The sequence below is a fragment of the Cynocephalus volans genome, chromosome 1 (genome assembly GCF_027409185.1).
Source record: "Cynocephalus volans isolate mCynVol1 chromosome 1, mCynVol1.pri, whole genome shotgun sequence".
NCBI classification, from domain to species: domain Eukaryota; kingdom Metazoa; phylum Chordata; class Mammalia; order Dermoptera; family Cynocephalidae; genus Cynocephalus; species Cynocephalus volans.
In genome coordinates, this window is record NC_084460.1 from 299,783,954 (window position 1) to 299,811,943 (window position 27,990).

Sequence of the window (27,990 nt, forward strand, 5' to 3'; positions counted from 1 at the left end):
TTTGCTTTTGATTTAGTTTGCTCTTCTTTTTCTATTTTCTTAAGGTAGAAGTTTACATTACTGGTTTGAGATTTTAAAAATTTTTAATATATATGTTTACAAGTATAAATTTTTCTGTAAGCACTCCATGAGCCCTGCATCCTAAAATTTTGATATATTGTGCTGTGATCTTTATCTCAGAGTACTCTCTAATTTCCCTGTGATATTTCCTTTTATCCATTGTTTATTTAGGAGAGTGTTTTTTAATTCCCACACATTTGTGTATTTTCTAAATTTCCTTCCCTTATTGTGGTCATATTTTCTATGATCTTAGTCTTTTTCAATGTCTTAAGACTTTTTTTGTGGTATTTAAGAATGAAGGATTTCTTACAGTACAGAAAGCATTAACTGTAAAGGGAAACACTGAGGAAATCTGTCACAACAGAAACAATAAAACAAACTGGATTCATCAAACAATACTATGAAAAAAATAAAAAGACAAGCGAGACAATGGGAGAAGATTTTTCCAGCACGGAACTGACAAAAAACTAGCATCTAGAATACAAGAAAGAACTTATACAAATCATTAAAAGGAAGATAATGCAATAGAAAATGGGCAAGAAACTTGAATACACAGTTCACAAAGGAGAAGCCCACATGGTTTCTACATATGCAACAATACTCAGCCTCATAAGTCGTCAGAGTGAAAGAATGAACAAGGAAAGGCCTCTACACCCCCATCAGAACAGTAGAAATTGATTAAGACGTCCAGTGGTACAAAGAACGGTGCTGGTAGGAGTGTAAGTTGGAAAACCATTTAGGGACATGGGTCGGCATTGCCTGGTAAAGTTGGACACATGCATGCCCTGTCAGCCAGCAGCTCCACTTATGGGCATATATCCTAGAACACGTGGCAGTGCTCCAGGGGACAGGTACAAGAATGTTCATAGCAGTGTCATTCATAATAGCAAACACTGGGAGCAATCCATGTGCCCTCCACAAGTAGAATTGGTAAGTGTTAATGCCTGTGATGCAGTCATGCAGTATGAAACCACACAGCTGTGTGCAGCACTGACGGTGTAGCTTACGGTGTCGAGTGAAAGAAGTCAGTCAAAAGAATGGGTTTCTCCTGACAGGGCAGAGCCACGGTGGCTTGACCAAGTAAGGGGAGGTAGAGTGTGCCACCAGTCCCCTGGGCCCTGTGACCTTGACCCCAGGACTCAACTCTGTGGCTTACCAGGAAAAGCCACCTCAGCTCCAGCTGCCCAGTGGGGCCCTCCTGGTCTCGATCTGGGGCTAGGCGCTGTGGAACATTGTGACCTGGGAGGACATGGATACATTTTTAAATGTGACGTACTGGTTCTGACAGATCATTGCTGTGTTCCCAGTGCCGCTTGGGGGAGAGTTGCCATTGCCGGGTTTCTTGGGGATGACAGGATCTGCCTGGTCAATGTGGAGTCCTGTGCCTCTTCTCAGCAGCTACCTGTGATGGATGAGAGCACAGCAGGGTCTCAGGACATCCGTCGTTGGGATCAGCTTTCACACCGCCATCCACTGTGACCTCTGGTCCCTGTGGTGAACACAGGACCCCCTGAAAGGGGATTGCAGGGCCTTGCAGCCCCATGGAGCCTAGAAGGCCTTCCTTCTGGACCCAGAGTCTCTGTGCTGGGCATCAGTGTTTCTACAAGGGTTTGACCTGGGACTTTAAAAGAACCACCCATCTCTTTATCGAAGCATATCTGAATTGCACATCCCTGACCAGTTCCTCACCTTTTTTAAATTTGGTGCTTCTCAGATTTGGATGAAACACTAGGTCGCTTCCTCGGTTCCCCCCACCCCGGGGCACACCTATTAAGCTCTCGGTGGCATCGGAGTACTCTGAGTGCAGGCTGCTCTATGTGAGTGTCTCGGCTCAGTACAAGCAGCTTCTGCCAAGATTCCGCTGTGGACTGTTCTCAGATACTCGAATAGGTCAAGTCTCTAATTGAGAGGAAAATTCAGTTCAGTTCCATTCATATGAAGGTCAAAAAGAGGCTAAACAATGTTGATTAGGGATGCTTACACAGGAAGTGAAAGTATAAAGAAAAGCAAGGAAATGATTGCCGGGGCGGGTGTTAGCCCTGCGGGGGGGGGGGGGGGGGGGGCTGGAGGGACTCCCGTGGCTTGGGCAGGATTCTTTGTCTGCAAACCCAGGTATTCACTGTGCTACTTTTCCTTAAGCTCTATGTTTATATTTTACACACTTTTCTGCCAGACTTAGCAATGAGAGAAAAGTTTTCTTCCACCCCAATCTCTCAGTCATCCACTTCCTCTCCCTGCAGGAGACCAATATTGCTGTTTTCTTTCACGTCCTCCAGAGATACAGCCTGTGCATTAAAAGCAAATAAGCATGTAGCTTTGTATATTCTTCCCTTTTTACCTTATAAAGGATTCTTTTGCATATATAAGCAAATGTGTATTTATTTCCCCCTTGTTATACAAATTGTAGGATACCATATATGTTTGCCACCTTTTTTTAAAACAATATATTTGGGATCTTTCAACATCAGCATATTAAGCATTTTCTTGGTGTTTTTTACATCCACTTGGTGTCCTTTGAGTGAATGTCCTGTAATTTATCTAACAAGTTCCTTTATTGGACATTTAAGGGCTGTCCAAGGTTTTGCTGTTACACCAATGCTACACTTAGCAAATAACCTTCACATCCATCAGTTTGCTTCTGTACAAGTGTAGCTGTGGGAAAAAGTATGAGAAACAGAATTGCCAGGTCAAAGGGTTTGTTTGACATGTATGCCACATGGCGCTTAATAATACATATGCCTCATGCCAATTTATACTCCCACTAGCAATGGGCGCTTGGGTGAAACATTCTCTTTTGACCGGTGTGTAAAATTTGGAAATTCATAATGTGGCTCAACAATGAAATAGACATAATTGACTGAAAATGAATTCCAAAATTTTTAAAAGTTTGAAACCCACAGGTCTTTCAAAAGATGCAGCTCAGGAAGTTTAATTTTTTGAGGCTATTATCTTTTTAAGTGTTAGCCACAAAAGGAAATGACAAAAGAGAGAGATTGTTACTCTAGCTCTTCCCTTAGGACAGTTTTTGTAAATGCTTTTTCTACTGTGTCTCCGCAGGCAAATAATTTAGTAATCCATTCCATGGTGAAATATTTCCATGAAAACCAAACCTCTAAGGGGGACACGGCTGAGCATCACAGCCCAGTGCAGGGGGCCAAGCCCCATTTCATCACGTGCACAGTGGAACACGACTCCATCCGTCTGCCCCTGGAACACCTGGCAGAAGAACAAGTGGCTGGTGAGTGAATGCGGGGACCGGCCCTGGAACCAGCCTGCTGAGCTCCACTGGGGAGGGTGGCCCGTGGGCAGAGCCGGGATGGACCTTGGACATGGAGTTTCAGCTCTCCCTGGCCCTGACTCACTCACTGTGTGCAGGGTGCAAGGCTGGAGCACGTGCTCCCCTGCATGCGGGCTTCCCGCCTGCCCTTCTAGGAGCATGGGTACGCTGCATCCCTCCTGCCACACAGGGAGTTGGTAAAGGCCACCACTTTTCCTTAGGAAAAAAAATTGATCACCAATGTGTAGAACTAGTGATTTGTATTACTGAATGATATTTGAAACTCATATACAATAAGTATTTAACCTTTAAATGGTGTGTCTATAAATTGATAAATAATGCTTTTCACTATTTGCTTTTAATAATTAAATCTTGACTCCCACGTCCTCTGATATGAAGGATCAAATAAACGTAAACTTCCGGTGTGAAGACAATAATAAATGAGCTCCCGCTGGACCTTATGTCCACACAGAGGAGGCGAGGGCCTGTCACCGTGGGAGTGGGAAGCAGGAGCCGCACGGGAGGCCTGTGGGCGACGGCCTGCAGCTTGTGAGGCAGTCTGAGGGAGGAGGCAAGCTTGGCCAGCAGTGACAGAAGTCACTGTCACACACACACGGACTGGGTGTCCTTTCACTTGTCCTGTGATAGGAAGTCTCAAGAAGGAGTAACACGTTCAGGGGGTGTAGACTATTAACTTGTGAAAATGTGAAGAGCCCTTTTCTTCCCAGAGGACAGCCAAGGTCAATTGACACTCTCCTGTAAATACGAAAATGATTTTCTTCTCACCATTCTTTCTTATCTAATCTGCCTGGAACCTGAAGGTGAACAAAAGGAAAGTATTTTTATCTTGAAGATTGAGGGACGGTAGCAGAGCTGCTTGATTTGACTATGAAGCCTTTTAACTGATTTTCTTCTTTGACTGCTGGAAAAGTTTTTTTCTTCATGGTCTTACATGAATGCTTGCAAACAGATGAAAATATTCACATGAAGGATTTAGATGCCAAGATTAAATTTTTCACCATTTAAAAAAAATGTCAGATCCAACTTTCTTTTTTTTTTTTAAAAAAAGATGACCGGTAAGGGGATCTCAACCCTTGGCTTGGTGTTGTCAGCACCACGCTCAGCCAGTGAGCTAACCGGCCATCCCTATATAGGATCCGAACCCGTGGCCTTGGTGTTATCAGCACCGCACTCTACCGAGTGAGCCACGGGCCGGCCCGTGATCCAACTTTCTTATGTAAGTCGTAGTTACTTTTAGTCCCTGATACCTTTTTTTCTGTGTTTTACTAATACAGGGAAGGGCAACTTAGTGGAGATCATTATTAGTTACTGTTGCATTTAACCTTGTTTAAAATCATACAAAGATTTTAAAAAGTATAGATGTGCCTGTGTTGGAAATAGCAAAAACGTTATAGAAACATGAAGAAAAAGTGAAGGCTCTTCCCTGCCTAGTCCTCCTCACAGACAGCCACTGTCACAGTTCGCTTTGAGTTTTTCTGTGGTTATCTGTGTAATTCCAGTTACTTTCATTTTAATACTAAAAAGCTTAAAAAACATGATCTGCATTTCTTGGTTTATCAGCTCAAGCATTTGTTGTTGACTCCCCAATATAAAAATGAGGACTGGACCCTGAGACTTCCTCACACCCCTTCATCTGCACATCGCCCAGTGGTTTTCTTTAGACATCAGCCTTAATGAGGTATGATCCACCCCTTTAAAGTGTACGATTCACCGGTTGTGAGTATATACACAGAGTTGTACAACCATCACGACAACCAATTACAGAACATTTTCATCACCCCAGAAAGAAGCCTTGTACCAATCAACTCTAAATCTTCATTTCCCTCAACTCCAGGCAACCACTAATCTACTTTCTGTCTCTGTAGATTTGCCTGTTCTGAACTTTGGTATGGATGGAATCGTGCAGTATGTGGTCTTTTGTAACTGGCTTCTTTCACTCAGCATAATGTTTTCAAGGTTTACCCATGTTGTAGCATGAATAAGTTCTTAATTCCTTTTTATGGATGAATAATAATCCATTGTATATATAGACCACATTTTATTTATCCATTCATCAGTTGATAGATATTTAGATTGCTACCATTTTTTGGCTACTATGAATAATGCTACTATGACCATTTGTATATGAGGTTTTGTGCAGATATATATTTCATTTCTCTTGGGTCTGTACCTATGATTGGGGACGCTGGGTCGTATGGTAACTCCATGTTTGACAATTTCTGAGGTCACTCTGTGTTTTACCTTAACCTTTGTTTTCCAAAGTAGCTATACCATTATATATTCCCATGAGCAGGTTATGATGGTTCCACTTTCTCCATATCCTCACTAACATTTGTTATCTTTTTTATTTGTCTTTTTTATTATAGCCCTTCTAGTGGTTGTAAAGTAGTATCTCATTGTGGTTTTGATTTGCAGTTCCCTGATGGCTAAATAGTTTTTTTTTTTTTTTTTTTGTCATTTTTTTTCATGACCGGCACTCAGCCAGTGAGTGCACCGGTCAGTCCTATATAGGATCCGAACCCGTGGCGGGAGCGTCGCCGCGCTGCCAGCGCAGCACTCTACCAAGTGTGCCATGGGCTCGGCCCGCTAAATAGTTTTGAGCATCTTTTCATGTACTTATTGGCCATTTGTATATGTCTTCTTGGAGAAATGTCTATTCAAATCCTTGCCCATATTTTCATTATTGAGTTGTAAATGTTCTTTATATATGCTTGATACAGGTTCCTTGTCAGATGTATAATTTGCAAGTATTTTCTCCCATCCTAGGGGTTTTCTCTTCTCTCCCAATGTTATCCTTTGAAGAATGAAAGGTTTTGCTTTTAATGAAATCTGTGTGGTTTTTTTTTTTTTTTTTTTGGTCTCTCATGTCATATCTAAGAAGGCTTTGCCCTACCCAAGGTCATGAAGATTTGCTCCTATATTTTCTCCTGAGAGTTTTATAGTTTTAGTGCTTACCTTTAGGTCTCTGATGCATTTTGAGTGAATTTTGCATATGGTGTGAGGTAAGAGTCCAACTTCATGCTTTTGCATGAATGATATGGGTACTATTGTCAAAAATCAATTGATCATGTACAAGTATGTGAAAATTTATTTCTGGACTCTCAGTTCAATTCCATTGATCTATATGTCTGTTTTTATGTAGATACCAAACTGTTTTCCTGTAGCTTTGTGGTTTTGAAATTGGGATGTGTGAATCCTCCAAATTTTTTCTTCTTTATCAAGATTGTTTTAGCTATTCTGAGTCCCTTGAATTCCCTAAATAATTTTAGGATCAGATTGTTAATTTCCACAAAAAAATCTAACTAGGAGTTTGGAAGGGATTGCATTAAATTTGTAGATCAATTTGGTCAGTATTGCCATCTTAACACTATTGTCTTTCATTCCATGTATGTGTGATGTCGTTCTGGTTATTTTAAAATTTTCAAACAATTTTTATAGTTTTCAGAGTCAAGTTTTGCACTAAATTTATCCTTATGTATTTCACTTTTTTGATGCTATTATAGATGGAATTGTTTTCTTATTTCATTTTTAGATCATTCATTGCTATTGTATATAAATACAGTTGACTTTGCATATTAATCTTGTATTCTGCAACCTTGCTGAACTCATTTATTAGTTCTAATAGTTTTTAGTGGATTCTTTAGTATTTTCTGTGTAGAAAATCATGTCATCTGCAGATAGAGACAGTTTTACTTGTCCAGTGTGTATTCCTTTAATTTCGTTTTCTTACCTAATTGCCCTGGCTAGAACCTCCAGTACAATGTTGAGTAGAAGTGGCAGGAGTGGACATCCATGTCTTGTTCCTGGGCTTGGGGGGATGGCATTCATTTTTCATCAGTAAGTATGATGATAGCTGTGGGTTTTTGTAGATGCCTCTTGTCAGGCTGAGGAAGTTCCCCTCTATTCCCATTCGTTGTGTTTTTATCATGAAGAGATGTTAGATTTGTTAAATGCTTTTTCTGCATTTATTGGGATGATCATGTGATTTTGTTCTTCATTCTGTTGATAATGGTGTGTTACACTGATTTTTGGACATTAAACTAGTCTTGCATTCCTGGGATAAATCCCGTTTGGTCATGGTGTATAATCTTTTTCTTATGTTTCTAGAATTGGCTCACTAATATTTTGTTGGGATTTTTGTGTCAATATTCATAAGAAGTATTGGCTGTAGTTTTCTTGTGATGTCTTTTTCTAGCTTAGTGCCGGGGTAGAATTACCTCATAGGATTAATTAGTTGGAAAATGTCCCCTCCTCTTCTATTTTCTGGAAGAGTTTGTGAAGACTTGGTATTAATTCTTCCTTAAATGTTTGATAGAATTCACCAGTGACATCATCTGGGACTGGGCTTTTCATTGTGAAGAATTTTTAAATTACTGATTTGATCTTTTTACTTGTTATAGCTCAATTTAGACCTTATATTTCTTCCTGAGTCCTCCTCAGTTGTTTGTGTCCATCTAGGAATTTGTCCATGTCATCTGTTATCTAATTTGTTGGCATATAATTGATTATAGTAGTATCTTATAATCTTTCTTATTTCTGTAAAGTTGATATATTTCCTTCATGATTTTAGTAATTTTATTCTTCTCCTCTTCTTTTGATCAATTTAGCTAAATACTTGTCTTCTTTTTTTTTATACCCTTTTTAAAGAACTTTTGACTTTTCTGTGTTGTTTCTCTGCTCTTTTCTACCCTAATCCTTATTATTTCCTTTCTTCTATGTATTTTAGTTTTAATTTCCTCTTCTTTTTTAAGACAGGTAGTTATTAATTTGAAATCATTTTTTCTTTTTTAATATAGGCATTTGCAAATATAAATTTCCCTCTAAGCTGGGCTTTATCAGCATCCCATGTGTTTTAATATTTGTATATCCATTTTCATTCATCTCTAAGTATTTTCTAATTCCCCTTGTAAATTTTTCTTTAACTGATTAGATATTTAGAAGTTTGCTGTTTAATTTCCATGTAGTTTTTAATTTCTAAGATTTCTTTCTGTTACTAATTCCTAATTTTATTCCATATGGTTAGAAAACATACTTTATTATTCATACTTTATTAATCCTTTAAAAATTCATTCTAGAGAATTCTTCATGTGCACTTGAGAAGAATGTGTATTCTGCTATTGTTGGGTGGAGTGTTTTATAGATGTCTGTTAGGTCTAGTTGGTTTATAGTGTTGTTCAAGTCTACTGTTCCCTTTTAAAAATTCTGCCTAGTTGCTGTATTCATTATTGAAAATGTGGTTTTAAGTTACCCAACTGTTATTGATCAATTGTCTATTTTTCCATTTGAATCTGTCAGTTTTTGCTTTGTGTATTCTGGGGCTCTATCATTGGGTGCATATATGTTTATATTTGTTATATATTGTTTTTCTAAAAATTCTTTTTATTTTAATATTTAATTTTATATATATGTGGGGTACAGTGTGTTGTTTCACTACATTCATATACTGTACAATGATTGACTTAAGGTACATAGCATAGTTTTGTACCCATTAATCCACCACTTCCCCTCCTGCCTTGTTCTATATTCTTGACAAATTGTCCATATTGATGAATGAAGCATTCCGTTGTTTGACATATGTGGCTAGGGAGGGCTCATTTTCAGTTCTAGATCTTTTTCCCTAGGAGGTGTCTCCCTGGAAGAGAGGGTTCACTGTGGGCTCTCTTTAAGGTGGTGGGAGTAGTGACTGGCAAGCTATGTAGGTCCCCCTTCCACCTTTTCCTCTGTGTCTCTCTTAGGCAGAGTTGCCTTTCCTTTGCTCTTCTTTGAGTCCTATAGTGGATGCCACAAGTTCTTCTCCCTTTCCTACCTCCTACCTCCATCCCAGGAGCTGCCTGTTGTCTGTCATTCATCTCTTGGATGTGTGGTGCTCTGTCTTAGCCTGAGGCCAGTACCTTTGCTTTGCTAGGTATGAGTTGGCATGCTCAGACATCTGAACCCAGGTCTTTTCCTGCCTCAGTAGCTGCCTCTGGCCCTGCTCTTCATGTTTTTCACCCTGATTTGGATGCTCACCAGATCCTTTCATGTTTGCCTTTAAGTGTTCTGAGTGGTTTCCCCCCCTACTCTTATTAATCTAATGTTGTCATCATCTTTGTATATTTGGGGGATTTCTCAAAATTCCTGGTCCGCAGGTGATTCCCCTTATTGATATTGTAATTTCACTCAAGTTTAGAGAAATATCTATTCTCTCATTTCAGTGGGACTTGAGTGGGCAGTGGCTACTTTTGTCTCCACCATTTTAAAATAAAACGTTCAATCTAATCACCTCTGCTTATTTTTAATCTGCAGTGATGGGATCATAAATCCTGGAACAGTACCTGACACATAGTAGGTGTTTCACAAATGTTGATACATTGTTGCGTGAGTGAAAGTTAAGTATTTGATGCATTAAGATGTTCTTGTAAACTGAGAGTGGGCCTTCATCCCTGGTGTATTACTTCCCCATGGGTCCTTTTAGAAGCAGAAAGGAGTATATGTTCCATGAAACAAATTTGTCTGTGTTCAAGAAACATTCAAGTTGAAACATCTGGCAGTGATTATTTCTGGGTTGCTTATATTCATTCCTTATAATTTCCTAAACTTTGACAATTAATTATTTTTATTACTGTGGAAAATAGTTTTGAGAAGCTATATCTAGATGAAATTTCAAGAGAAATTAATTTGTATGGTTAACCTTGGTACTTGTGTTTTGTATCTCAGTGGTCACCTTTGTCCCAGTGTCCAAGGTGAACGGGCAGGCAGAGGTTGATGACATCCTTGCGGCCATTCGCCCAACCACGTGCCTCGTGACCATCATGCTGGCCAACAATGAGACTGGTGTCATCATGGTGAATCAGCCTTTTTTTCTTTTTAAGAAAATCTGATGGGGAAGAAAGGTAGCTTAGACTCCACCTTATGGTTGTATTAGTCCATTTTGTGTTGCTATAACAGAATACCTGAGACTAGGTAATTTTTAAAGAACAGGTTTATTTGGCTTATGATTCTGGAGCAGCTGCATCAGGCATGGGCCTCAGGCTGCTTCTACTCATGGCAGAAAGTGGCAAGCAGCTGGCGGGTACAAGCAGATCACATGGCAAGAGGAAGAGAGAGAGAGAGAGAGAGGAGGTGCCAGGGTCCTTTATACAATCAGCTCTCATGGGAACTAATAGAGCGAGAACTCATTCATTAACCCCCCACTTAGGGACAGCATTAATCCATTCATGAGGGATCTGCCCCCATGACTCAAAACAGCTCCCAACACTGCCATATTAAGGATCAAATTTCCACGAGTTTTGGAGGGGACAATACATCCAAACTCTATCATTCTGCCCCTGGCCCCCAAAACTCATGTCGCTCTCACATACAAAATACAATCATTCCATCCCAACAGTCCCAAAAGTCTTCGCTTGTTCCAGCACCAACTTAAAAGTCCAAAGTCTCATCTGAGACCAAAAGCAAAAGTTCTTCCAGCTGTGAACCTGTAAAAATCAAAAACAAATTTATCTACTTCCAAGATACAATGGTGGAACAGACATTGGGTACACATTCCCATTCCAACAGGGAGGAATAGGCCAGAAAAAAGGAGAAACAGGCCCTACTCAAATCCGAAATTCAGCAGGGCAGACATTAAGTCTTTTTTTTTTTTTTTTTTTTTTTAAAAGATGACCGGTAAGGGGATCTTAACCCTTGACTTGGTGTTGTCAGCACCATGCCCAGCCAGTGAGCTAACCGGCCATCCCTATATGGGATCCGAACCCGTGGCCTTGGTGTTATCAGCACCACACTCTCCCGAGTGAGCCACGGGCTGGCCCAGAGACGTTAAGTCTTAAAGCTCCAAAATAATCTTCTTTGATTCCTAGTCCTACATCCTGGGCACAGTTGGGCATTTGGACTCCTAAAACCTTGGGCAGCACAACTACCACAGCTCTGCCAAGTGTAGCCCAGTGGGCTGCGTTGGTGCCTGTGGCTTTTCCAGGCCAGTGTTGCACATTGCCAGTGGCCTTATAGATCTGGGTCTTATAGATCTGGGGCTGCTGCCACTTTCCACCATGAGTAGAAGCAGCCTGAGGCCCGCACCAGATGCAGCTGTCCCAGAATCATAAGCCAAATAAACCTCTGTTCTTTATAAATTACCTAATCTCAGGTATTTCTGTCATAGCAGCACAGAATGGACTGATACTATTGTATTTTCATGTTTCTCAGCTTGGGCCTCTTCTTTTCCTCTATTCTTCAATTTTGTCGCTTTGTGTCTGTCCTCATTAACTACTCGTTATTTCTTTCATTCAGTCTCCATCAAATCAAAGCAACATACTCAACTGTTTATTTTCCCCCGCTTTAGGCTGTCCCTGAAATCAGTCGACGCATTAAGGCCCTGAACCAGAAAAGGGTAGCTTCTGGGCTGCCTCGCATTCTCGTGCACACAGATGCTGCACAGGCATTGGGGAAAAGGCGTGTGGACGTGCAGGACCTGGGTGTGGACTTCCTTACGATTGTAGGGCACAAGGTACGTCTCCAAAGGCCTCTACTCCTCCTGGAGGAGGGGAAGGGAAGGTGCCTAGTTGGCTTAAGGCCCTCATTAGAGCAGAATCCACAGCACCATTGATAATTCAGTTTTCAGTCCAGTTAACCTTGCGTGCCTCCCATGAGCAAGGCCCTGGGGCACTCGCACAAATCCTGTCCTCAGGAGCTTTAAGAAGGGAAGACCAATGGCAGCCAGGAAGCCACTTGACAAGTGTCATGACAGGGATAATGGGGACACCCCAACCATATGTGGCAAAGCTGGTGGAGACCTTGAGGTATAAGGGGAGAATGTAAGGCTGGGGGTCTTGGCTAGGTAGTGAGTGTTCTCTACAGCAGGGAGAGCACATGCAGAGGCCTCGTCGGCCCCCACAGAGACCCCCAGGACAGGAGATGCAGGGTTCAAGAAGTTGTTGCTTTCTCTTACTTGATTTGAAATGTGGCTTGTCAGCATAAAGGGTTAGTTTTAGCAACTCTTATCTTTAAGGTGGAGTATGGGGAAAATAGTTAATAGCGAGGAGCTTTCTGAAGCTTTTACTTATCTTTCTGGCCACTGACTAGGACCTGAAATTGTTTTAGTACTCAATTTTGAAGCACAATCTTTAGCTAGTTTCCAAAGGACTGTATATGCTGGCCTGACACTGTGACACTTAAAAGTTTTGTATCCTACGAATTAGAAATGTGGAATCATATGCAAGAAATGCCCTGGGCAATTTCTAGTTACAACCCCTCTCCTTTTACAAATTCTGCCACATGATGTGCAGGGGAGTTCTGCCCACAGAGTTTTGCAGAGCTGGGAACGGAAGTTCAGCACCTGCCCTGCCTCAGGCTGGGGCCCTGCCCTGCCCCCAAAGGCTTTTGTGACTCTGGAAGCACCAGGAATATACATTACAGAGTATTCTTCTGTATGCCTCTAAGCACTTAGCCTATATACAGGGTAGGACCTTGGAAAGTTCTTGTTGACTAAATGACTGATTTTCTATTCCAGTTCTATGGTCCCAGGATTGGTGCACTTTACATACGAGGGCTTGGTGAACTGACCCCTCTGTACCCTATGCTGTTTGGAGGTGGACAAGAATGGAATTACAGGCCTGGGTAAGGTAGAAAGTTAAAGTCTCTGACCTACTGGCCATGACGTTTGTCTGTAGAGCAGTGACATTTTAAAAGAAACATTCTGCTGTTTCTTACGTCTCTTGGAAGCACTGTGATAGCATAGTTCACATCACTACTAAATCAGAATTGGCTCTACTGGTAAATTTCTACACTCACAAAATCTGTAGTTTCTTTGGGAATGATTCAAAGCTGATAAAGGAAATCTCTGCTGCTTTTGATTTCATCAGAGCATCCAATCCCCCCTGTATTGTGGCCCATCCCACTAAAGGGATGCTACCAGACCTTTTATGGGTGAGATGTGCTGCTGTTCTCTTAACTGTGGGGATCTGGGGGCTATGTAGGCACACCCTGGTTTCTTTTCTGATAGCTCCTGTGTCCCCAGTATGTGCAGTGTTGTTGTAATCAGGAAGTTAGTTGGAACCAGCATCACACTTTTTGTCAGACACTTTATAAGAAGAGGGAGAGACTGGAAACTTGGTGGTAAGTTCCCTGGGTTTTCTTTTTGCCTCTTATATCCCACAGTTAGAGCTGAAGAAGCCAGAAACCCAGAAACACCAGTAAGGGCAGACAGAAGATGCTCCAGCTAAAGCTTGCTCATTCTAGCCACCAGACCAGGAAAGAGATTGCCTAGCAAGACAGAAAACTTTTAGACAACACCTGCTTTACTCCAGCCAGTCACCACAGAGAAAACTCTGCTGCCACCCCTACGCACAGCAGCAAAGGCCAAGACTTCCACCCACACAGGCTGTAATGAGACACCCCCATAACCCCACCATGCGTGTCAGAGAAGGCCAACTGGGGAACCAGGACTTTCATCCTTGCCAGTCAGTTATGAGGCACCCCCACCATTGTCTCAGTAGAGACCATATGGGGGCCCTGGACGTCCACCCACACCCGTCAGTAACAAAGAACTTCCTCCCTTGGGTTGTCAACACAGCTGAGTAAGGAACCTGAACTCCTACCTCCGCCTGGCAGTAATGAGGAGGCACACTCTTTCCTCTGCAAGTTCACTGTCAGAAAAAGCCAGCAAAAACCAAAAGGTTAATTAAGATACAGACTCTTATAATTTGAATACGTTCACGTTTCAGTAGAAAATCATTTGTCATATCAAGAGCCAGAAAGGTCTCAAATTGAATGAGCGGAGATAATCGATTGATGCCTACACTGAGATGACAAAGATGTTGGAATATCTGACAAATACTTTACAACAGACACAATAAAAATGTTCAGTGAGAAATTATGAACATAAAACAAATGAAATGAAAGTGTCAGCAAAGAGAAAGAAGATGTAAAGAAGAACCAAATGGAAATTTTAAAACTAAAAACTATAATAAGCAAAATAAAAAGCTCAGTGGATGGGCTCAGCAGCAGAATGGGAGGACGAAGGAAGGAGCCAGTGAACTGAAAGATAGAATGGTAGAAATCTGTGCAGCAGAGAGGAAATAGACTGGGAGAAAAATGGACAGAGCTCCAGGGACCTGTGAGACTGTAACAAACGATATAACATTCATTTCACTGAAGTCCCCAAAGGAGAGGAGAAAGAGGACAGGGTACTAAAAAAGTGCTTGAAGAAACAGTGGCTGAAAAACTTCCCAAATTTGGCAAGAAACATAAACCTACAGGTTGCAAGAAGCTGAGCAAATTACAAGTAGTATAAACTCAGAGAAATCCATGCCAGGACATAGAATTAAACTTCTCAAAATGAAAGACAGAAAAAGCTCTTGAAAGCAGTCAGAGAAAATGACACCTTACCAGTAGAGGAAAAACAATTTGAATGACAGTGGATTTCTCATCACAAACCATAGGGACCAGAAGAAAGTAGCACATTGTTTTTTAAGTGCTCAAAGAAAACTGTTAAGCTAATAACCTAAATTCAGAAACCATATCCTTCAGGAATCTATTATCAGATGAAGGAAAACTAAGAGAATTTGTCACCAAAGAGGAGAAGGAAATACTTACAATAATTATATAAAGACAAAGGTAAAGGGACCTAAAAAGAGATAAGGTTTCCATACTTGAACTGGTAAGATGACTGAAGTTTGGGGTGGTGTGGGTTTTTTTTGTTGGTTTTTTTGTTTTTTGTTTTTGTGGCTGGCCAGTGCAGGGATCCAAACCCATGATCTTGGTCTTATAAGGCTGCATTCTAACCAACTGAGCTAACCAGCCAGCCAGACTGTGACAAGTTTTATAAATACGTATAATGTAGTACCTACAGCAGTCACTAAAAAAACTATACAGAGAGACAGATATTCAAATACAGTATATATAAATCAAAACCAAATTCTAAAAAATGGTAACTCCTAGAAAGGCATGAAAAAGAAAACAGAATCAAATAAACAGAGCAAACAGAACACAAAAAGTAAAATGGCAGACTTAAAGCCCTAACATTTCTGTAATTACACATTGAGTGTAAATGGTGTAAATATACCAGTTAAAAGAAAGAGATTAGCAGAGTGAATTTTTAAAAAGCTGGCTGGTTAGCTCAGTTGGTTAGAGTATGGTGCTGATAATGCCACAGTCTAAGGTTTGATCCATGTATCAGCCAGCTTCCAAAAAGAAAAAAATACCCAACTCTATGCTATCTACAAGAAACTCATTTCAAATATAGTGATAGAGACAGCCTGAAAGTAAAAGGTGGGGAAAAAAACACATCACGCAAACATTAAAAGAAAAGCAAGAGTGGTTGTATAATATTAGATAAAGTAGATTCAAGAGTAAAGAAAATTACCAGAGACAGAAAAGGGACATTATTTCATGATAAAAGGGTCAATCCACCAAGATTACATAGCAATTGTAAATGTGTAAGGACTGAACAATACAATAGCAGTGTGAAATATATGAAAGAGAAACTGATGGAACTGAAAAGAAAAATAGATAAATCCACAATTATAGTTGGAGACCTCAACACCCCTCTCTCAGTAATGGATAGAATAACTAGACAGAAAATTAACAAGGTTATAAAAGAACTAAAGAACACCATCAACCAACAAGGTGTTTAGAACATCAACATGTTTAGAACACTTCACCCAGCAACAGCGAAATACACATTATTTTCCATTGCCATGGGATATATACTAAGATCATATTCTGTGCCATTAAATGAACCCAAATAAATTTAAAAGAATTGATATTATACAGCATGTGTCTTCTGACCACACTGGAATCAAACTAGAAGTCAGTAACAGAAAGATAATAGGAAAATTTCTGAATACTTAGAAACAACTTCTAGAAATACTTCTAAACAACCCATGGGTCAAAGAGGAAGTCTCAAGAGAGTTAAATAAGTACAATGAACTGAATGAAAATACAACAAATCATGAACATCAAGGTATGAGAATGAAAAAAACAAAATATATCAAAATTTGTGGGACACAAAGGGAAATTTATAGCACTAAATGCATGTTAGAAAAGAGGGAAAATCTCAATAATATAAGCTCCCACCTGAAGAACCTAGAAAAAGAAGAGCAAAATAAAACCAAAGCAAACAAAAAAGGAAATAAAGATAAGACAGCAGTCAATGAAATTGAAAACAGAAAAAAGAAGAAAATTAATGAAACAAAGAGCTGGCTCTTTGAAAAAAAAAAAATCAATAAAATTGATAACCTGTAACAAGACTGACAAAAAAAAAGAGAGAAGACACAATCTCAGGAACGAAACAAAGGATATCATTACAGACAGCAGAATCAAAAAGGTAATAAAGGAATGCTACAAACACTTGTACCACATATAAAGATGACAACTTAGATGAAGTGGACCACTTGCTCAAAATCACAGACTACCACAGCTCACTTATGAAATAGATCATTTGAATAGCTCTGTAACTATTACAAAATTGGATTTGTAAATTAACTTCCTCAATAAGAAATCTCCAGGCCCGGATGGTTTCACTAGAGAATTCTGCCCAATGTTTAAAGAAGAGTTAAAACCATTTCTATACAATCTCTTCCAGAAAATAGACGAGGAGGGGACACTTCCCAGCATATTTTATGAAGCTGGTATCACCCTGATACCAAAACCAGACAAAGACGGCACAAAAAACAAAGCTACAGACAAGTATCCTCATGAATTTAGATGCAAAATTTTTTGACAGTGTTGCTTTGCCCCGCACGGATTTGTCACCCCACTTCCCCTGGGTGACAGCGATGAAAGGATTACTCAAAGCCCATCTCTTCTGAGCAGTGAGAGGCCCCGAAGTGGTTGATCTCCTGGAACCCTCAAGACAGAGGGATCCCTTCCTTGGGAAATTAACGCCAAATTGGGGTTCTCTTCCTGCATTTATTTTCCAGACTGGGAAGTTACAGGAAGAGAACAAAGGTGGGGTTATAGTTTAACAGTATAGGCTGGAAACTTTCAGTGAAACAAGCCAGATGACATTCCAGTAGACAATTAAGTGGTCCTATCAACAAAAGCTGGATCTCAGCAACATTCCTTCTTAACATCAATTTCTCAGTATCTTTACATAACAATCAGTAACTAGTCTGTCTTTGAGCCAGCAACCTGCTGTGCCACAATCCTTATCTTGCAACAGAGACTTATACCCTGAGGGAAATTTCCAGTCCTCCACAAGGTCAATATTTGAAACTGCAAGGCTTTGGAAAACCAGGCCCTGTGAAGTACATATGCTTTATAGTATATTCCACATGACAGAATGTTAGCAAATAGAATTCAGCAATACATAAAAAGACCATGACCAAATGGAGTGCTGTGTGTTGAATTGTGTCCCTGAAAGACCATGAATTGGAAACTTAACCCCACTGTGACAGTTTAAGGGAGTGGGAAATCCTATTATGGTAGTTGAAAGGTGGGTGCCCTCGTAAATGGATTAACAAGTTGATGGTTTAATGGTGGTCATGGGCATTGTTCTGAGGATTTTTAAAAGGAGAACCAGTGAAGAGGTTAGTCTCTCTCTCTAGCTCCCCGGTTCACCATGTGAAAGCCCATGTAAAGCCCTAATCAGATGTGTTCCCTGGACTTTGAAGTTCACAGTTTCCAAAACTATAAGCAATAAATTTTGTTTCTTCACAAATTACCCAGTTTCGGGTATTTATGTTATAAGCAACAGAAATGGATTAATACATGAAGTTTACTCCAATGATGCAAAGCTGTCTCAATATTTAAAAATCAGTCCGTGTAACCCACCATTTAACAGGCTAACAAATAAAGAAGAAAAATAACATGATCATATCACTTGATGCAGAAAGAGTATTTGATAAAAGTTAACAGTCATTCATGTTAAAAACTCTCAGAATAATAGGATAAGATGGGGACTTCCTCAAATGAAAAGAGCATCTATGTAAGACCTACAGCTAACATTGTATTTAATGGTGAACGCCTAAGGGCTTTACCCCTATGATTGGGAACAAGGCAGGCTGTCTGCTGTCACTACACTTATCCAGCGTACTGCTAGCATTTCTAATCAGTGCAGTAAGGCAAGAAAAGAAAGTAAAAGGTACACAGATCAGAAGGGAAGAGGAAAAACTGTCCCTAATCAGATCACTTGATTGTCTGTGTTGAAAATCCCAAGGAATGTGCAAGAACTAATAAGTGAGTACAGCGAGGTTGCGAGGTTGCGGGACACAAGATAAACATGCAGAAATTCACTGTATTTTTATATACCAGTAATGAACAGATGGACGATAAAATTAAAAATACAATAAATACCATTTATAATCAAACAAAACTACTCAGATATAAATCTAAGAAAATGTATAGAACTTGTATGCTGAACACTACGCAATGTGGATGAAAGAAATTATAACGAAGATCTGAGTGGAGAGACACATTAGTTCATGGACTGTAAGATGCAGCATAGTAAAGACGTCAGTTCTCCCTGAGTTGATATACAAGCCTCACCATTTCTGCCCAAATCCCAGCAAGTTCATCAGTAGAACAGAAAAGACACAAGACAGAGCTGCAGATCAATCCAATGGAGGAAAGACTGCCTTTCAACAGCTGGTGGCAGAGCAATGAGACATCCATAGGCAAAAAATGAACCTTGATCTATGTCTCACAGCTTATGAAATATTAACTCAAAATAGACCATGAAATTAAATGTGGAACATAAAACTCCAAAACTTTTAGGAAAAAAGTAGAAAATCTTTAGGATCTAGGACCAGGCAAAGAGTTCTTAGCCTTGACACCAAAAGCATGACCCATAAAAGGAAAAATTTTTTAATTGGGCTTCAAAATTTAAAACTTTTGCTCTGTGAAAGACTTTATTAAGAAGACGAAAAGATGAGCTACACAGTAGGAGGAAACATTTTCAAATGACAGATCCTCGAAAGGGCTAGAATCTAGAACATACGAATATAAATAACTCATGAAACTCAAAAGCAGAAAAACAATTCGATCAGAAAATGGGCAAAAGACATAAACACGTTTCACCAGAGGGTACACAGATAGCAATAAGCACATGAAGAGATGTTCAACAGCATTAGTTATTAGGGAAGTGCAAATGAAAGCCCCAATGAGATACCACTGTACACCTATCAGAATAAATGTAAAGTAAAACAAAATAAAAGTAGTGACCACACCAGATGCTTGTGAGGGTGCAGAGAAAGTGTCACCTATTGGCTAGCAGCAGCCAAACTTAGATTAAGAAAATTATTAAGTTAATGCTTTGATTTTTCTGAAAAAAAAGTTTCTGAAAATGCCCACACACGCACACACACAAGCGCTTTCTTGCTGGTGCTTGACCTCTCTAGCACAAAGGACTCTCCCCTGTCCCATGTTACACTGTCATGTCACCTCTCCCAGGGTGATAGAGATGCAGAGGGTTACTCAAAGCCCATTTCTCCACAGCAGTGAGAGGCCCAGAAGGGGTTAATCCCAGGAAATTCTTTCAAGCGAGAAGAATTCCTAAGAAATAACCCTGAATGAGGTTTTCTCTCAGTTTTTATTGTCTGGCAAGAAAGTTACAGAAAAGGAACATAGGTGGTTACAAAAAAAACCATGAGATAATCATCATGGCAGCACTTAGTTTCCCAAGAAACAAAGAAACAGCTGAAGACAAGATGAGGAAAACATCCCCCAACCAGCAGCCTTGAAGCCTTTAGTCCACACACTTTCCCATCATTAGGTTTAGCTGCACCGAGCACGACTGTCCTTGGAGCAAGCATTTTTGCTGTGTTACAATTTTTTTATCTACAACAGAGACTTTAGTCCTGGGAAAGTTTTCTGTTTTTCCCAAGCTTAGCATTTCTATGTGTAATTCTAAAAAGTTAGGCTGTTCCTAAAACTGAGGGGCTTTGGCCTTGCTAAAACTACATTCGCTTTATTAACGTTGGTGCCCTCCACACTGTCATCTGAAGGGAACAGTGTTGGGGATGAGCTGTTGGACTCTTCCCTGGCTTGGCAGTGGGGACCAAAGAGGTGTGCTCTTGGGGCCCGTGGGAGGAGGGCTTTCTCTGTGTAGGATCGGGTCCACATGGAATTGTCACTGTGCACACCCAATGTATGTTGCCCACAGTGGGCCCTGTTGACCGTCATGGCCCCAGACGGGTAAGAACCTTGCATGGAAAGTTTGGGGGCCTGCCAACCCACTGTGGCAATTGTGTGGCACATGTTGAGGGGAGATGGTGTGATTTTGTTTGTATTTTAACACAGTGATTTTCGTGTAGACAGGATTCCTTCCTGGGGCATTTATTTATTCTTGCTAAACCCTGGTCTCTTACAGGACAGAGAACACCCCAATGATTGCTGGCCTTGGGAAGGTAAGCCATGGCAACCTGGAGCAGATGCTCCCATCTCTTTGTCATCAGTTTCCCCAGTGGCTTTAGTAGGAGCCCAGGGCTAAATGGACTGAGAAAAAGCCTAGAACTTTATCCACCTGGAGGACTGTACTTTCCGAGATCTGTAGGGTGGGTTGCACATGCTTAGCATCTAAAAGGATGAAGCTCATTGTCTCTTCTAATATGAGAAGCACCATGACATCATTCCAGCAAGACAGAGTCAGGCCCGTGCTTTGCTTGCTCCCACAGCCGTCAGCAGCCCCTGCACCACCGGCTCTGTCCCCAGTTTACCTGTGGGGTTGGAGGCCACCATGGTCCAGTACAGCACCCATTGCCAGCTCTCCACTGGGGCGTGGAGCAGAAACTACTGGAGCCGGAGTTTCCTGATGTGGAAGCCGGGGTGCCAGCTACACCCGGGTGTTTGCACACGGGCTCTGCTCAGAGGCCGCCTCCTCCAGGCAGCCCCCCATGAGCCGCATCCACAGTAGCCTGTCCGTGTCCCTCACTGTCTCTCTCTGCTCCCACCCTGCTGTACTTTCCCCAGTTGATGTTCTATATCTATATGTACACCGACCCCCACCAACATCCCCTGAGAGGGGCTCGTCAGTGCCATAAGCGGGGACTTGGCCTTGTCTGCCTCAGTATCCCCAGTACAGAAGGGCTGGGCGCATAGTAGGCCCTTGGGAAGAGTATGAAGGAATTTACTGCTACTCAGAATACTCAAAGTTGTATTCTTCACTGGCTACAGTTGCATTTAAGCATTGCGCTGTGATAGCTAAGGCTGCATTTACTAGAGGGAAGGGTGTTAAGTGGGAGTCCAGCACCTGCCCCCAGCTGAGCCAGCGATGAAGTGTGATGAGGTCCCCCGCTTGGAGATGCCCTGGGTTCAGATTCCGGCTCAAGGCGTCACTTGCCTGTAGCGTCACTTGCCTGTGCCTTGGGCCAAGCCCCTCAACCTGCAGGATGGGCATTACAGCAGCGTCCTAAGCCAGGGCTCACAGCCCCCCTCCTGTGGATGCACCTGCACCCATAACTGTGCAGATGCCCACGGCTCGGCCTTGGCCCCAGCACCGCCCCTGCCCCCAGCAGTTCTCCAGCCTCACTCTGGACAGAGCTCTTTCCCTGCCTAGGCTGGACTCCATCTGTGCAGGCAGCCATGTCAAGGTCCCTTCAGTTTTACGTCCCTTCCCTATGCCCACTTTAGAAGAGCCTGCTGCGGTTGTCCCCTCTGGCATGTCATCACTTTCCTCTTTACTGGAATGTTCCCCCAGCCTTCAACTCCTCTCTCCCAGGCCCTCCATCCCACTCTCTCCCCACCTTTCCTTCTATCCTTGGGGCCAGTCAGCCTTCCTCTTCCTCCCTGAAGCTTGTGGAGGAGGCCCCAGCCACACCCTGTGATCATGTCCCCTGGGCACGTCCCTGCCCTCAGCCTCCCGCAGCACTGGCCATGACTGGGCACCAGCTGCTGTCGGGACACCCTCCTCTCCAGCTTGCCCTCCACACCTGTTCCCTTCCTCCCTTGTTACCTGTTGGCGCTCTTCCTACACCCATTCTGGCCCCGGGCTGCACAACCAGCCTGTGCTCATGACTTTGAACTTTCTCCTGGGAGATCCACATCCCACCTGCTTCCTAGACGTTTCCTCTGGGTGTAAAACATGTCCTGATCTCTCTCCTCTGTCCTGCCCTCTCGCCCCAAGGTACCTCTCACCATCCATGTTCTCACTTCAGAAATCTAAGAGCTGTCCTTGGTCCCTTCCTTGTCCTTGTCCCCTGCACCTGGTGCAGCAACCAGGCCTGTCTGTTCTGCATCCAAAATATATCAGGGACCTGCCTCTTGTCGTTTTCATGGCCCCCAACCCTAGACAAGTTGTCCCCATCTGGTGCTGGATGCCAGCTGCAGCCAGAATGATCGTTAAATGTGCAAATCATATCATCTCGTCCCCTACTCAGAATCTAATTGCATTTGCCATTGCACTTACCTTCAGATCCAGCTCGTCACTGGGCCTGCGGGGCCTGCAAATCTCTCCCTTTCCCCCTTCCTCGCTCTCCATCTGCCACACTGGGCCCCCGTCCCAGGGACACAGCTGTCTGTCCCCCTGCAGGGCCGTTGCTGGAAAGTGCTTCCTGCCCTGGCACGCTCTGTCAGCCCTCCGCCATATGGCCCTCTCAGTCCCTCCATGGCACTGACACCGTTGGTGTGAGTCTGTTCACCTCTCCGCATGTTTTGATCTGTCTCTCTGCCTCTAGAACATAGGTTCCTTGAGGAGTGGGATCCCGTGGGGGCTTATTGTGCCAGAGCAATCAGGAAGTCCCTGTGAGTAAACTTGTACAAGCAGAGGCAGCCTTCGCAGCACGCATTGTGTCCCCACACGTGGTCGGCACTCAGAAAATACCTCTGCTTACAATGCTCTGGAGAGTGAGCAGCTTGAGGACACGTCGCCCTCAGCAGGAAGCATCATCTGTGCTGTTTGTGGCTTTGTTGGTGTCTCTGTTTTGCAATGGTGAGTGCGCTTCCATGCACTGGTGTCTGTGTCCCCAGGCCGCGGAGCTGGTCACCCAGAACTGCGAGGCTTACGAGGCCCACATGAAAGACATTAGAGACTACCTGGAGGAGAGGCTGAAGGTTAGTGCTGTGCGGGATGGGACGTGGTGGTGCAGGATGTGGCACCTGTGCTGACGGGGATGCAGCTGGAAGGTCAGGAATGCAGAAGGTATGGAGGAAAGAGAGGAGGGGTTCAGTGCTGAGAAGGAAGTTGGAGTCAGAAACCCCCAAAGACGGACCTAGACCAAGTCAATACCAGAGATAGTTATTCAGTGATTGTACGTAGACAGTACATAGATATTCAGAACATTTCTTTTTTCTCCTAATTAACTTTGCTTTCCACAGTCAGTCTCCTTAACTATTATAGGCAGATGCTTGTCAATAAGGTAAATGTTTATACACTGAGGTTTTGTTTTTAGAAAAGTCTAAAGTTCAAACAGTTGCTGGTGGGGAGAGGAGGGGTCTTTGAAGCTGTCACCGAATATTTCATTTATTTTTTTCAGACTGAATTTGATAAGAGAATCCATTTGAATAGCCAGTTTCCAGGGACCGAGCGGCTTCCCAATACCTGTAACTTTTCCATCCGGGGACCCCAGCTTCAAGGTGACTGCCTGTCCCCTCTCAGTCTCTCCATGGTGTGCGCTGCACCTGTGCTGCCTGGACTTGGCTCTAGGCCACTCACCATGGGCCGCCCGAGCGTGACACGGCTGGTGGTGTCAGAGGGCATTTGCCCCGATGAGCCCAGTCCAGCGCAGACAGCAGAGCGGTCCCATCGGCTGGCTGTTCTGTGGTCCACTGGGGCTCCTGTCACCAGCATCTTCTGTCCCCGGCTTTGCTCCTTTCACTGACGCTTTGGATGTGGATGGTGCTTGGTGCTGACGCCGGTCAGCAGCACCGACCTGCAAAGTGTTAGGGAAAGAAAGAAAAGTAGCTGAGTTTTAGACTAGCTTGCCCATTTTTGTTAGCAGTCTTTATAAGATACTTTATGAGAGTGAGGGAAGTAGAGTCAGTCCACGTTAGACACTGGCTGCGGAAACGCATGAAGTGCAAACCCGCGGATTTCATTTGTTCCTGCGACGTCTGCCTCCCATGCGGAGTGGTCGGGGCCTCTCCTGCCCCAGATGCGTGTGAAACGTGGCTGCCCTGGTCCCCTGAGAGCTGGAGTGCAGCACTGAGCAGCCGGGTGTCATTTGGGCGGAGGTCATGGCCCTGAGACCTCAGATGAGCTGTGTCTGCAGGCTGGGTTCAGGCTGCTGAGCAGAGGAGGGTGTTGCCTCCTTTGTCTTCCTGGATGATGCAGAGAAACCTGGTGGACCTGTGGCTGTGTGAGCGTGAGCGTGGCTGGCGGGGAGGGGTAGGCTCCTCTGCGGTCCTGTCAGACCCATTGCCACACGTGGAAAGTCCCTCTGTCATCTTTCCTGTGTTTTCTGGGGGCAGAAGTCTGGGATGGCCCATGTTGACTTAAATGAGACAGCTCCTCATTTTATTTACATCAGCAGTTGTTGAATTTTTAAATGTTTCCTCTCTGTGCTTGTGAAAGAGAGAAGCGCCTCCTGGCCTAGAGAACTTCCGAGTGTCCCTCCCTTAGAAAGCACAGATGTAAATTTAAATATTACCAGGGCAACAAGCTGCTAAGAAACGCAGCCAGTCAGAATTCCTGGTGTCTGACGGCAAGTGATTAGAAATACTATTTTCCAGGCCAGTCTTATGAGGCAGAATAGCGACTGCTTTCCTGCAGCCAAGGTGGGGCAGAAGCTGTTCGTGTCCTGTTGTGAGCCTGTCACTGTGGCCTGGAGCGGGGGGGTGGGGGGAGGAGGAGGCCTGAGGGGCTCAGGAGGCAAGGAAAGGGCAGAGCAGGTGGCCCGGGGCCTTCACCCGGTCTTAGGGGCGTGTGCTCTGTCTCTGCAGGCCGCCTGGTGCTCGCACAGTGCCGGACTCTGCTGGCCAGTGTGGGAGCCGCGTGCCACTCTGACCACGGGGACCAGTAAGTGCTCCTCACCACATCCAGCACTCAGGCAGAGGGAGAGGGCACCGAGCAGCAGAGCTGTGGAGGAAGAGGAGTGTCACGAGTGGTGGGAGGTGGGGTTGCAGCTGGATGAAGGGGCCAGGGCTCCCAGGGAGGGCAGAGCCACAATTAGCAGCAGATGGTCCCTCAGGGCTGGCGCTGGCAGCCAGAGTCACCATCAAGAGCAGCAAGGCCATGGCCAGCTTGGGTGCAAAGGAGGGGTGGGAGGTGCGGAGGGGAGGGCGGGCATGTGGGGGCTGTCCCTGACTGCACTGAGGTGGCCATTGCCCACAATGCTCATCATGGCTCTGCGAGGGAGGATCTGTGAGTAGCCCATTTCTCAGACGAGAAAGCTGAGGCACAGAGTGGTCAAGCTGGCAGGCACAGGGTCTGTGGTCTTAACAGCCATAGAGCTGAGGAGAGGAGGCTTGCGGGGAGGGGAGAGGCTGGCTATACAGCTTGGAAGGGCCAAGGGCCCTTGAGGGTAGGAAGGAAAGGGGGAGGCAGACCTCACAGCTCTTGCTGCAGGAAGCAGGGGCACCCCTCTGATGGCTTCTGTGCCCGCCTGGAACAGAAAGCAAAGTCACCCTCCCCCCGGGTTGGGAGAGGTTTAAGGTGGTGGGGGAGGAACTGGGCTGGGCCAGAGCCCACAGGAGTGTCCTTAGGGCCTGGGGGACCTGGTTGAGGGCCCTTCTATGCAGGGCCCAGCTACTAAGGGGGTTTGGGGGCAGGCCACTGGCTTGAGGCTGTGCCCTCCTGGTCTTGCCCTCACCCAGGACATGACTCAGCTATGGGGGCTGGAGGCGGTGAGCGCACCCTCTCAGCTAGACTGCGGCAAGGACGGATGTTGCGTTGTCATAGTGAGGGGCAGGTGTGCTGTGGCCAGCCCCGGCCGTCCTGCTTCAAGGACGCCTCCCACACAGTGGCTAGCCAGGCCCCTAGTGTGTGCAGGGCATCGTGCCAGGTGCCGGGCAGCTACCCAGCTGGCTCAGGCATGCCTGTAGGAGCTGAGGCGCTTTGCCTTATCCGTGAAGGACAAGAAAGCCCTGGGTTCCAGGGTTCAGCGCCAAGCAGGACACAGCTGACTGCTGGGACAGCCTCCGCACTGCAGGGGAGAGGGGCTAAGTGTATGAGGGGGTGCAGCCCCGAGCTCTGAGCATAAGCAAACCTGGGATGGGGACCGGGGACGGTGTCTGAGCCAGACCTTGAGCTGTGGGTGGGCTGAGGGAGTCCAGCGGGGGAAGGATGGGTTGGGAGTTGTGTGGAGGACATGGAGCCAGGCTGGCAGGTGGGCCATGGGGCGACACAGCCCCAACTTGGGGACTTGGCTGGGAGCACCGGGGACAGCGTCTCTTCCCAGTGTCCAAGAAGTGCCAAGGAGAGCGCTCCCCTGGCAGCAGCTGACCCCAGTCTCCTCACCCCTCCAGGCCGTCCCCAGTGCTGCTGAGCTGTGGCATCCCCTTCGATGTGGCCAGGAACGCGCTCCGGCTCAGTGTGGGCCGCAGCACCACCAGGGCCGATGTGGACCTCGTCGTGCGGGACCTGAAGCAGGCCGTGGCCCGGCTGGAGGGCCAGGCCTAGAGCCGGGGGCTGCCCTGCCGTGCAGCGAGGACACAGCCCGGCCACTTCGCTCATAGGAAGCCCTTCGCAGGCGCCAGCGCTCACCTCCGTCCCCTCCTGGGGGCAGCTCCACAGTGACCAACTTCTCTCTCCGTTTTCATTCTGTGCTGCAGTGTCTGAGTGCTGGGCAGTTTGTGCATGTGCCCTGGGCTTGCTCCCCTGGACACAGTCTGCCGGCACACAGACCCCGTGCAGTCCTCACACACTCAGGACACCAATGCCCACCTAGGATCGTCCTGTCCCCTGCTGCCAAATGGCGCAGGTTGAAGTGGAAACGTTTTGGCCACGTCCGCACTCCCCTATGGGGATTGGGCGAGCCCGTTGTGAGCACGCTTCCTGGAAGGTGGTGTTTTTATGCGGAATATAAAATTCATGTATTTATAATTCATTGTCAGTTGATTGCCATGATGAAAATAGGAAACTTCATTTTTTTGCTTTGATTGTGGCCTCCCACGCACACATTTGCAGAGGGGCCGCCCCCAGGGCCCTTTCCAAGCCCCTTCTCAATGCTGCCTCAGTCAGCCCTGCCACACCGTCCTTCTCTGACCTCAGTGTACGGTGACCCCAGCTGAGTGGTGGCTGCCTCAGGCCGGGCCCTGCTCTCTGCTTAGTGGCCACTGCCCTTCCCACGTCACCGACCTCCCTCGTCCACATCAGGACGCATTCCTGGCAGATGTGCACCTGTCCTATCCGCCATCCCTTGGTGCTGTAGGTCACCGTATGCTTCCCCACCCAAAGTCACCCAGGCCTCTCCCAACTTTCTCCTTTGATCCTTTACTCAGGGTTTCAACTCCAAAGTCGTTGGGTCATGGGTCAGCCGGTGCCTGTGGGACTCTGGGTCATTCCTGTGGTGGGAAATCAGATCATCCCTAACTCAACTTTCATCTTATTCTTTCTTCTATTTGCAAAAGGATTATTTTATCTACATAAAATGTCTTGCATTCTGACATACATCAAACATCAATATTTACATAGGAGTGATTTTCAATGGAATATATAATGTGTGGTTTTAAGTACAGAGAACTACATAGTGACATTGAGGACATAATTGTCGGAAATTAACTAATAAAAGATTTCCGTGCTTGCTCAGGCATGCTGTGGTTTTTCTAATGGGCGCTGCAGGCCCTCT

At 44.6% G+C, this 27,990-nt stretch overlaps 1 protein-coding gene across 2 annotated transcripts in view; it reads left to right on the top strand.

The window, feature by feature from the left end:
- SCLY (selenocysteine lyase) overlaps positions 1-27,950 on the top strand; it is a 39,444-nt gene extending 11,494 nt beyond the window's left edge. For both annotated transcript variants that reach the window (XM_063101116.1, XM_063101122.1), the window contains exons 4-12: positions 3,118-3,298; positions 10,055-10,182; positions 11,673-11,837; positions 12,840-12,946; positions 20,640-20,676; positions 23,234-23,317; positions 23,740-23,839; positions 25,145-25,220; positions 26,669-27,950. In XM_063101116.1, coding sequence (XP_062957186.1) covers positions 3,118-3,298; positions 10,055-10,182; positions 11,673-11,837; positions 12,840-12,946; positions 20,640-20,676; positions 23,234-23,317; positions 23,740-23,839; positions 25,145-25,220; positions 26,669-26,822 — 1,032 coding nt within the window. In that variant the 3' untranslated portion in view covers positions 26,823-27,950. The remainder of the gene's footprint in view (positions 1-3,117; positions 3,299-10,054; positions 10,183-11,672; positions 11,838-12,839; positions 12,947-20,639; positions 20,677-23,233; positions 23,318-23,739; positions 23,840-25,144; positions 25,221-26,668) is intronic.
- Positions 27,951-27,990: the final 40 nt, after the last annotated feature.